Raw genomic sequence first — 12,049 nt, 5'->3', positions numbered from 1 at the left:
GCAGCGACTTGTGTCAGTGCTGCCTGTCGAGTCTGATTGCCTGGGGAAGAATTCGTGGGTTCCCTGGATGAACTGCCGACCTTGGAGTTCCTTGGAATCGAGCCGTGGGAGACTCTGTGGTGACGTGATCCGAGGCTGTAGCTGAAGAAATTCCTATAAAACTGGGTCCTTTAGGTGGCCGGGTGATTGGGCTCCCGTGATGGCGCCCACCAGATTCCCAAATCCAAAAGAAGCAGTGGGATGCTCGGCATTGAAAACCAGCGAGCTTTGAGGATCTGTCTTTGTTTCCCTGACCTTTGGGGTGTCAGAATCACAGGATTTAGAGATCAGCCCTCGGGCCCTGCCCCTTCTCGGACAGGTCAGGACACCGGTGAGGGGGCGAGGGAGAACAGAGCAGAGCTGCGATTCAGAGCCAGGTCTCCTGACGCCAAGTGCCCCGTGCTTTGCTTTTTCCTTTTGCTAAATTGAGAAGTTTGTACCTCGAAAAGGTCTGTGGTTTGTTGAATCATTGTGACTGCTGCCACCACTTATAGCCCCTGCGAGGCCTCATGGGGTGCCTGGAGCCAGAATCCCTCCTCTCTTTGACTGACCTCCCGACAACGTACGTCTCCCAGGAGTCCGAGGCCGACCTTTCGGCGGCAGAATCCCAGAGCTTTTGGGCCCGGAGGGAGCGGGAGGATCTCAGAGCTCTTCTCAGGTGGGGCAGACTTAGCTCAGAGATGGAACCAGGGATCAGTGGCGAGATCGTGAAGGCCTTTGGCCTGTGCTCTGTGGGAAGGCCAGCAGGTGCCCTGGACGTCCCCGGCAGTAGGCCCCATGGAGCTAAAGTAGCCTGACCGTCAGAGAGCTGCAAATGAATGCTCAATGCTCTCTTCCCTTTGGTCTTTGCAGGAGGATTTTCTTAAAAAACAGAACAAAGGCCAGGGCACGTTACCTGCTCCCTTTCCCCTCAACCCCTCCGAACCCTCGACTTCTGCTCCTCGAGCTAGAGGACATTCCCAGGGAGGCTCTTCCTGCCCCAAGAAGACCGGCACCTGCTCAGCCCCTTCCTGCCTCAGCTCCTGGAGTAGCCCGTGGCCGAGCTCAAGGCTGGGGCTCGGTCCCCATAGTGTGTTTGTGACGCCGGCACATTGAGATGAGTGCTGGGTCCTCAGGAGTAGATGCATGATGTTAAACTTGCTTCTTCACCATCAAGATCCAGTGTGAGGGCGTTGGTCAGTAAACATTTAAGTGTGGTTCTGGGTACAAACAAAGGCAGGAACATGGCAGAGATGTTAGCTTCTATCCGAGATGTGAACAAAAATGCCGATAACTGCAGCTCTGGGAAGTCGGCAGTATTAGGCCAGGAGCTAGGAATTGGGGGGAGAGGGCTTGAATCTAGGTGCTTCCCCTCCCAGCCTCAGGCAAATCATTTGGACTGTGGCCTCAGCTTTCCCTTCCCTTCGAGCAAGGCCCCTTTCAGCCCTGAGTCCCTCTAGGAAGCTCACTTTATGCTAACTCGGCGAAAAGACCTAGCTAGACTATTTAAACTTAAACAGAGGGTCTTGGACTCGGGTTAAACCTCCGTCAGGTGGAGGCCTTTGGGAACTGGCGGCCTTTGGGAACTGGCGGCCTTTGGGAACTGGCTTTAGTGAATCCATTTGGACTCCTAGGACTTTGTGCCTTGTGGTGACTCACACCCCCTGGAGCTGCTGAGTGAGGGACCAGGCCCCTGGAGGTCAGGGAGGAGGCATGAAACCACTATTGAAGGGAACCGGGCTGACAGCTGCACCCCCCAGCTCCTGTAACCTGTTTGTTTTGAGATCATGGCTTGAGCTGTTTCCTGTCTGTTTTATTCATCCAACATAATTGAGTGTGGTGGGCTAGTAAGGGGTGGCTCCCACTGACCACTGTTTTCTATATTTCGCAGTTGACTCAGAACCCCTTAGCAAATGGTTCCATGTGCTCCTCCAAGCTGTGGCCTTGGGAAAAATAAAGACAATTGCCTCGAGGCTATGAAAATGCCTTCTTTTTATAGTGTGATTTAATTGGTGTGCTGGCAGCTGAGTCACAGTGCTGCCCAGGGCTGTTCGGATGGCCCACCAGAAAGTGCTTCATGCTGTGCCCCCAAAGGGCAGGCTTCTGCCGGACCCCTAGTCGCCCAAACTCCTTCTCCACCTTGAGGATTTGAGACAAAATATTTCAGCAAGGAATTAGGAGCCCGGAGTCATCCCTTTTGGATTTGGAAATCTTAGCTGCGTGTAACTTGCCATGTGGGTTAGCCTGGCGGGCCACCTCCCTTGGCCCTTTATTCCTTCTCTCTCGTCTTCACTTTCATAGGCCTTGGTAGAAAGCGACTGCTGGGACAGATGATTACTAAGGCAACCTCTGTGTCTGATCTTTTGGGTGTTGGCTGGGTTCCGCATTAGCAGAAAGAAGAATGAGTGTTGTGTCTCCACCCCGAGCCAGGCCTTATTCTGTCTGTCAGGTGGGAAATGCCCATCATCCCGAGTCCTTGGGAATCCTGATGGATCATTAATTCATCAGAGTTCCCAAGTCTTTCAGAATTGCCTGTCTTTACAATTTTTGTGGTTATTATATAAATGTTCTACTTCTGCATCAGTTCATACAAATCTTTCTAGATTTTTATTCTGAAACCATCCCTATGCTCATTTCAACATAACTGTATTCCGTGACATTTAGATATCCAAAACTTGTTTATTTCCTTATATTAGAATATAAACAGTTAGTCCTTGTTTAGTTCTTTATGATTGCTTGTTTGCATTTGCTTTCTTATGTTTCTGTTCACTCCTCTGTTAGTAGTTCAGGGTTTTTGTGTAGCTCTGGCCTTTGTTTGGAAGATCTGTGTTTCATTCAAGGTCCATTTTTTCCCCTGTGGGATTATCCTCAGTTTTGTTCTGTAAGTTTGTGTTCTCTGATTCGGGAACATCACTTTCCAAGCTCTCTTTTCCTTTACGGTGGTGGCTTCTAAGTGTGGCTCCTCGGGCCTTGAGTTCTTTCTAGCTCGGTGTATTTTTTATTTTGCTCCAGCTGCTGCTTGCCTTTGAGCTAGATTCTCGTTCAGTTCACAGACCAGCCACGGCACCTCAAGCCGAAGGCCCCCTCCCCAGGCTCCCTGGAATATGTGATCAAAACTGAGGAGTGAGTGGCGGAGCGGCCAGCTGGCACCTGGCCTCTCTGGGCCAAACTGGCCTTTCCCCTTTTGCAGTTGATGCTAGGGTGATAGGTGTCCTAGCTATGGCCGATCAGGACCATTTCTTGGTGTTTGTACTCTTAGTGCTGGGCCCACTGGCCTGGCCACAGGCAATCCTGGTATATCCTGCTGTTAATCGTGATTTAATTTCCTAGCCTTTCATTTAAGTCACCTGTCAGGAAGCTTTCAGTCTAGCCAGGGTGACAAATTATAGACTCCTCTCACTTCTGATGACAATCTCTGTCTAGCCTGTGAATTTTACTAGAGAGGTTGCCTTCAGCTACAGTAACACAGGAGAGGTGGAATATATATTAGACTTTGAGACACACAGAAGGGAGGAGAGAGTGGGTTTCCTGAGGTAGGGACAGGGACACTATGAGCCAAGGAAAATCACTTAACTTTGCGTCTCGGACTTCTCTCATTTATAAAATGTAATCTAACATCATCCATCGACTCCCCTCCCCACAGGTGTGTCTGGGGTGAGGCTCAAATGGGCTCAGAGATGTCAAGTCTTTTGTGAGTCTTAAAAAGCTCAGTTGCTCTGATTTGTGGTGGGAAAGTCAGGGTACTGAGACCTGAGTTCACCTCTAGCTTTGACACTTACTGAGTGATACTGGGCAAATCATTTAACCCTGTTTGCCTCAATTTCCTCATCTGCAAAATGAACTGGAGAAGGAAACGGCAAATTCCTCAAGAAAAAACTACTATTTCCTCTCATTTAAATTTAATTTAATTAAAAATTTTTTTTCTGGTTATACATCTACATTGATTTTTAAAAAACATATTTCCATTTAAATCATGTTGAAAGAGAAAAATTGGAGCAAAAGAGAAAAATCACAAGAGGAAAAAAAAAGAAAAAGAAAAAAGAAGTGAACATAGCACATGCTGATTTACATTCAGTCTCCATAGTTCTCATTCTGGATGCAGATGGCGTTTTCTGTCCAAAGACTAGTGGGATGACTTTGGTCACAGAACCAGTGAGTGGAAGCCGCTCTTTCCTACTTGATCATCGCACGATCTTGCTGGGATTGTGTACGATGGATTCCTGGTTCTGCTTGTTTCATTCAGCTTCAGTTCATAGAAATCCCTTAAAACCATCTTGGTTCCTCGTTTCTATCATCTTCACATACTACAGTTTGTTCAGTTGTTCCCCAGTGGATGGCATGGACTTGTTTTCTGATTCTTGGCTACCACAAGGAGAGCTGCTACAGACGTTTTGGCACACGGGGGTCCTTGTCCCTCCTTGAAGGTTTCCTTGGGATACAGGCCCAGGAATGGCACTGCTGGGCATGAGGCTGACCCTTTGGGCATAGCAGAACTTCAGTCTTGCATTGCAGCTCTCCGTTGGGCATCTCTACTCATTTTTCTCATAGACGCCTCCAATTTAAACTTAGTCTCTTTGCCCTAAACTATCCCCTCCTTCTAACTTTCTGGCTCCCCTTGAGAGCCCCACCATCTTTCTGTCACCTGGGCTTGCCATCTCCTCACTCTCCTTGATCCTCTGCTGCCCCCATAACCAAATTAACATTGATTGTGATCCCCTTTTCTCCACTGACACTGCCCCCAGTTAGTCCCTGTCATCCCCCTTCTGGCACCTTGTCAGCACTTAATTAATGCAGATTAATTGATTGAATGACCATTTAAGGGGGAGTGTCAATGGGTGGGCGTACCAATGTCCCTGGACAGGGAGGGTGAGAGGAGCTGCTGAAGCAGCGGGAGCTTTGTGTGGGTCCAGGGGGTTCAGCACAACTGACCCTTTTGGAGGGTAAGCAGAGGATGATAGGAGGGCAGTCTGGCCCAGGTCTGGAGGGAAGAGCCCAAGCGGAGGGCTAGCAGTGGGGAACCGTGGCCATGGTGGTTCCTGAGAAGATTGTGGGAATTCCCTGTGCCAGGCAGGCTAGGATGGAGAGTTGGGGTCTCAGGCCTCCAGGCCCTGCAGGGACCACGTTCTTAATTGTTCTTTTCTCAATAACGGGAGCTGAATCCTTGCGAGCCCCTTCTGCCCCTGGGGGGCTAAATCTAAGGCATTGGGATGCATCTTTGAGCACTGAGAAGGGCCTGGGCTGAGTGAGTGACCAGCCTCAGATTCCCCCCTCCAACCCCCCGTAATTCTCTGTGAGTGGCAATCCCAGGAGCCTTAGAGCTGTCTGTTCTCGTCTTCCATTTTAGCCCAGCCAGGCCTGCCTAGATTAAAACCCCAGATCTGTTCAAACTTGACGGAAAGGAAATTCTACCTTTTGTACGATTCAAAGGATTTTTTGTTCTGCACTGGTGCCTCATTTGTGCCTTGTCTGCAGGGTATACATTCCTTCCCTATCTGATAGGAGCCTCCGGAGGCTGTTCTTGAGTGTCTTTGCAAGCACTTGTGGCCCCTGGGATCCCAGGAGCTCAGTGTCTCTCTCTGTCGGCGTGGGGGGGCCCCTCCGCCGAAGGGCTGACCACCCGCATCCTTCTTGGGAAAATGAGGGCGAGCCTGGTCACGGCCCCTTGCCTTCCCAGTAGGGCCGGTTTCACTGAGCTCGGCCCTGGCTTGGGAACATCAGGGAGTACTAGGGCCCTTCTTGCCAGATTGCATCTTTTCAAATTGGTGAAAAATTGAGGAAGAATGGAAAGTTGTGAGGTGCATTGTCGGGGTCAGGGGGAGACTTTTATAGCGACTGCGCCTCCTGTTAGTGTTGGAGTGGCTGGGTGGTGTTAATGGTTAGAGTTGCGGACTCAAGGCAGGAGTGCCGGCAGGCTCGACACTTAGTAGCCATCTGATTCTGGGTATACCATCAGCTTCAGGCTCCTCATCTGTGAAATGGGGAATACTTAGCTCACAGAATGATTATAAAGACTAATATAAGATCATATAACACAATATAATACAGAAGCATAATAATATAACATATAACTTGTTAAAATATAATAGTATAGTAAAATATAACAATGAAATATAATAGTGTGATGTAGTATAAAATAGTGTCATTTAATAAAATATAGTGTAATATATGGTATAGTGGATAACAGTGTAATATACAATATAATGTAGTGCAACATTAAGTAATATGGTATAATTTGGTATATAGTATAATATTCAATATAGTATAATATCAATATATAATATACATACTGTACAATATATATACAACACATTACAGTACCATATAATATAATATAATATGATACGCTATAATAGTGTAGTATAGTATAATATAGCATAGTTTAATATATTGTATTGGTATAATGTGTGTATATATATATAACATAATATAATATAGAAGTATATACAGCATAATACATATAACTTACTAAAATATAATAGTATAGCATAATATAACATACTACAACATAATAGAATATGATAGTATGATATAGTATAATATTTATTTAGTAATAATATCATTTATATTATATAATATATAATAAAATAATAAATAAAAATAATAAGAAATGGTCATTTAGTAAAATATACTATACTATATAGTATAGTGGATAACAGTATGATATAATGTAATGCAATACTTTGGTATAGCATAATATACAATCTAGTATAATATCAATATGTGATATATATATATATATATTATATATGCATAACACAATATAGTCTAGTACCATATAATATAATACAATATAATAGTGTCACATAGTGTCATATACCATAGTTTAATGTAATAGATAGTATTGGTGGAAGATTAATATGGTTTGTATAGCTATAAGATAATACAATATAATGTAGAAGTGTAATACAATATGGTATATAATTTGTTAAAAAATAATAGTATAGCATAATAACAACATAACAACAGTATGACATAGTATAACATTTAATAAAATTAGTAAAGTATAACATAATATACAGTATAGTGAATAATACAGTATATGATATAATAAAATATAATGTAACACAATATATTATAGTATATAGTTATTATATGTGATACAATATAGTATAATATATAATATACTGTATAGAGTGCGATATATACAAAACAATGGAATGTAATACTGTATGACATAGTATAATACAATATAATAGTATAGAATAGTGTAATATAATATATAGTATCAGTGTACAGCATAATATAGCATAGCATATTGTATAGCATGATACAAAACCATAGTACAATATAATGTAGTACATGACACAATATGTTATGATGTTATGTAATGTATTATGTGGTATACTCTGCAGTGTAATATAGCTACAATATAGTATAGCCTCTTTTAATAAAATAGAGCATAGTGTGATATAGTCTACATGTATGTATACACAGACAGAGACATTGGGATGTTTCATTGTTTGCTGTCCTCAACTACCCATGTTTTCACTTGACAAGGGGTTCCTTTTTTTCCTTTCCCCTCTCTCCTCCCCAGAGAACAGTTACAAAAACTAAAGCTCTTGAGCCCGCTGGCTGAGGCGAATCCTCGGCCGGGCACATCCCCCACATTCCGCCCCCTGAGCCCCCCGTCCCTGGGTCTGGGCTCCCGGTCAGTCACATGGAGGCTGAGAAGCCCATGATCCTTCGAGGACTGAGGATGTGATTGGTCTTAAATCAGACCATGAGCGGGTGCCAGGAGAACATCATCCAGAGCAAGTGGCGTGAGGGTTTATGGCCCTGTTCTCTTGTTTCAGAGAAACTGCTCCTGAGCGTGTCTTCCAGAGCATCAGTCAGATCCTGATAAAATCCTCCCGCCAGGTGCATCTGGCCTGCTGGGACGAGGGCCTCCGGGGACCTCTGGAGCCCCAGCTGCAGCTCCTGGCCGAGTGCTTCCGCTGCCTGAGGAACGCCTGTGTGCAGTGCCCCGGGAACCAGAGCACGATCAGGTAGGGTGCCCGCTGTGACGTGGGCATGGAGCCTGCCCGGGGGCGGGGGGAGCCTGTCCTTGGGCTGGCTACCTGTGGGGTTCAGGAGCGACTCGTTCACTGTGTGCCCTGATCCCCAAAGCCAGGGGACGGACTGACTGTGGCCTCGGGGCCAGGAATCTGTTGGGAAGGAATTCTGGGGAGGGCAGGGGGGCAGGCAACGTGGGTGGCAGCTCCCCGAGACAGGGCTCGCGCGGTTGGCCCTTTGTCTGCTGGGAGCCGGCCTGATTTGTGGTGGCGACACATCTCTGGGGAGATGAGGCTCCTGCCTGATGCGTGCCCCTTGACCTGGCAGCCCCTCGGGGGCGAGATCTCCCACCCTGCAGCCAGGAATGCCGGAATTGTCATTCCCCGGAGTCAGCTGCGTGGCCAGGACGGCCGGGGGGAAGGGCGTTCTTCCGTTTCACATTGTTTTCGTCCTTGGACCTGTTGGATACCACCTTGGCCCCCCCTCCCGCCCTTCCCCTCAGCCTCATGGGGAGTGGTGGGAATCGGGAGGCTGCCGCCGCATCTTCATTGTTTGTTCCTCTTCTGGTGCCTCCTTGGTGGAGTCCGAGTGATTAGCCACGGCACCCATTTTGATCCGGGAGCTTTGATGACCTTAGTCCCTTAGCTGCCTCCTGGCTGCTTGTTTTCTGGGGCTTTCTGGCTCTCCCGGTCGGCTCCCGGGGTGCGGCCAGCTGCGGATCCTGGATTTCAGCTTCGCTCTTCTAGGGGCACGAGGTGCTGTATGCACTCCGTGGTATCGAGAATGAGGGAGCTGGGGCCCCTTGTAGGAGAGGCTCGCTCGTCTGCTTCACATCCGAGCCAGGGGGCCTGCTCAGGCCTGGGCCTGGAGCTCCCCCCAGAGCCTCAGGCCCTGCTGCCCCATCTTGGCAGATTCTAGGCTGCGTGGGAAAAGCCCCCTGAGCCGTGTGGCCAGCACCTGGAGTCTGGCCCTCGGAGAAGAGGCCGTGTGGCCCCCTGGCCTTTGTGGGCATTGTGCTGCAGGGGTGCTGGGAGGCCGGGCTAGCTCGTGGGAGCTCGGCATGACCTGGATCTTCGCCCACAGCCCAGAGCCCCAGCCGCAAGGCCTGGGCCTGCGAGGATGGGGCAATTCCAAGAGCCTTTCCTCCCGCCCATCTCTGAAGTTGGGATTCGGGCCCCGTCCTGGTGGGGTGGTGGCTGACGCAATGTGTTTTATTTTATTCATTTAAAGTCATGTTTCCAGAAGGGGCTCCTCCACAGGCTTAGGTGCCCACAGGGGCCATGGAGAGCCATCTGTCCCTTTGTGGGACAGAATGTGTATTTCTGGGGTGGGCAGCGAGCATCCCCACTGCTGGGACCAAGGACCCGTCTGGGGTTCCATCCCGAGGGTGTCCCCAGGAGCAGGGGAGCACCCTTCTCCCCCCAGTCATTGGAAGGACAGCCATGAAAGGGGCTGGGGGGAAGGGACACCTGAATCAGGAAAGTGCTCAGTTTGGCCTTTTTCTGTGAAAACCTTCACAGGAACTTGAACTTGATCGACAGCACGGTGGAGCTGATTAATTTATTTCAGAAGCTGGACATGGAGCAGGAATCCCATTTGGCGGGTAAGTCGCAGTCATTCCTCAGGCCCTCCCCTCCCGTGGCACCTCCTCACTCTGCGCCCCTCCCCTGGTGCCTCACCACTCCAGGCCCCTTCGGCCCTCCTCTTTTTCTCGAGGAGCAGGGCCTCGGACTGCTGGGAGTGGTTCTCTGGGTGCCGCTGGCGCCCTTGGGTCTGCTGGACGATGGCCTCCAAAGGCGTGGGGGGTGGAGATTCTGGGCCTCCCCCCAGCACAGGGCCTGGCTCCCTCCGTGACACTGAGCCCCCTGTCCAGCCCTCCCCATCTGTCCACATGCTGGGCTGCCTGTGGCAGATCTCCAGGGGACTGCAGGCCCCCAGCAGTGATGACCGTGGCCGGGGCTCCTCAGGGTGCCTTGTTCAGTGATTGCGGGGCATGTTTCTGCTGGTTCCGGACTTGTGGGGGTAATGTCCTTCACGCGGGAGAACTGTGTCTGCAGACAGCGGCTTCTCCTCGGGAGGCTGGAGCGCCCACAGCCCCGAGCGCAAGAAGCTGACTTTGGAGGTGTCCGGGGCCTTCCTCATGCGGTGGTGGGGGGCTGGGAAGCTGCGGGGACGAGGAGGAGCCCACCTTTGTCCCGGTTTGGGGCGAGGGGGTCCTGCCTCCGTCAGGCCTCGGGCCCTGGACAGCTCAGCTTGCTGGGCCAATGCGCCGCCTTTCTCTCCCAGGTCATCCCCCGCTGGCCCGGCCGTCCAGGGGGACGCCCCAGCCGTGAGCACAAGGCCCAGGCCCGTGTCCTGTTTGAGAGGCCGGGCCTCCGTGTGTGCTTGAGGAGGTCTGGGCTGTGGCTTCAAGGGCCCATCTGTTTGAGGTCAGCCAGAGCCACGGGGGTTCAGCAGTGGGGGGTGCAGGAGAGCCCTGGAGCCGGGGCAGGGCAGGGGTCACCTCTCCCGGTGTCCCTGGCAGGAGCCCGCAGGCTGTGGTCGGGACTAGCAGTTTTCTGTTTAATGACGGATTACTAAATACAGTGACCCCAAAGGAAATGCTGTACCGAATGCCATGATTAAACGGCGATTACGGTAGTGAGGGGGCAGTAAATGAAACCCAGACGCCTGGGCTGCCAGCGACTCTCGGCCCTTTCTCTGAGTGAGCCGTGGGGAGCTGGGAGGGAGGGCCTCAGGCCTGGACCCGGCTCAGGGCAGGCGGGGAGTGAATGGCCCAGCGGCTTCCAGCCCAAGATCGGGGTCCTTCCCCTGGCATCCGTGAACTTGCTTTAAGGGACGTCCTGTGCATCAGATGCCATGGCCACAGACAAGGGGAGGAGGGGCGGCTCTGCTCCACACCTCCATGGGCCTGCTCAGGAGCAGAAGTGATCCGGGGCTTGCAAGCTGAGCCCCAGCCTTGGCCACCCGCAGCTCCTGGCCTTGCTCCACAGGTGTCAGTCATCAGAAGTGGGTGGTCCAGTCCCAGGCCACGTGCATTCATTAAGCACCAACTGCACACAAGGTCCCATGGTGTATGCTCCTTCCCTCAGGGAGGCTCCAGAACGAGATTGGGAATACACTGGACTGAAGACTGCTCTGGGACCAGAGGCTTCATTGGAACCTCTGCCTCTGCTTTGGGACAAGCTTCCTCCCCCATCAAGGCCTTGCACTCAGCTGGGGCTCGGCCCAGCCCCTCAGAGGTTGCCCCTGGCACTAATCCCTGACCCCCCTTGGGATCTCTATCTGACCTTGCCCAGCTGGCTGGAGGCAAGTCCCCAAGCCTCTCATGGGAGCATCTCATAAATGTGTTGGGGGAGAAGCAGTGAACTCTGTGAGAGGCCTGGTGGGCTGAGGGAAGGACCTGGGGCCAAATTGGGCCAGAGGAGGCTTCCCGGAGGAGGTGGGTACACGTGGGCCGGGTCTGGAAGCAGGAGCATCGCTGCTAGCATCTCTGAGCAATGGGGAGCAGTGGGATTTGGTATCCCCACATTTCTTCCAAACTGCCACTGAATTCACCTCCCATTGGCTGATCTCTACTCAGAGCCCCGGGCTAGGAAGACAGGAACAAAAATGAAATGTCTTTTCCCGTGAGCCTGAAGATCCCGGAGGTCCCCACAAGGGAGCAAACGCAGAAGCCATGAAAAGTGGCCTTGGAGCCTAGCCAGTTCCAATTTGCTTTCCAGGTGACCTGGATCAGCCACGGCTCCACCAACCTTGTACTGGTGCTTGTTTTCCATATTCCCTCTGGCACTGGCCATTTTTCCTTTTTTGTTAGTTGGCCCTGATGGATGTGAGGGAGAATCTCAGGGCCATTTTAATTTGTATTTTTCTAGTTACTAGTGTTTTTTTGAGATTTTTCTTCTGAAAATTGCCTACTGATAGCCTTTGACCATTTATCTTTTGGGGAGTGGTTCTCATTCTTATAAATTTGAATCTGTATCTTATGTCTTTGATATTTATTGGAGAATTTACTGTAAATAATTTCCCCCATTCTGTT

At 50.2% G+C, this 12,049-nt stretch overlaps 1 protein-coding gene across 1 annotated transcript in view; it reads left to right on the top strand.

Moving 5' to 3' along the window:
* The window catches only part of ATXN10 (ataxin 10), a 69,189-nt gene that overhangs the window by 7,514 nt on the left and 49,626 nt on the right, over positions 1-12,049 (top strand). Inside the window, exons 2-3 of the mRNA XM_051962874.1 lie at positions 7,812-8,003; positions 9,531-9,613. Coding sequence (XP_051818834.1) covers positions 7,812-8,003; positions 9,531-9,613 — 275 coding nt within the window. The remainder of the gene's footprint in view (positions 1-7,811; positions 8,004-9,530; positions 9,614-12,049) is intronic.

Source organism: Antechinus flavipes, chromosome 5, assembly GCF_016432865.1.
Source record: "Antechinus flavipes isolate AdamAnt ecotype Samford, QLD, Australia chromosome 5, AdamAnt_v2, whole genome shotgun sequence".
Classification (NCBI taxonomy): domain Eukaryota; kingdom Metazoa; phylum Chordata; class Mammalia; order Dasyuromorphia; family Dasyuridae; genus Antechinus; species Antechinus flavipes.
The sequence above is the reverse complement of the archived record's forward strand: the minus strand, read 5'-3'. Positions and strand labels throughout refer to the sequence as shown.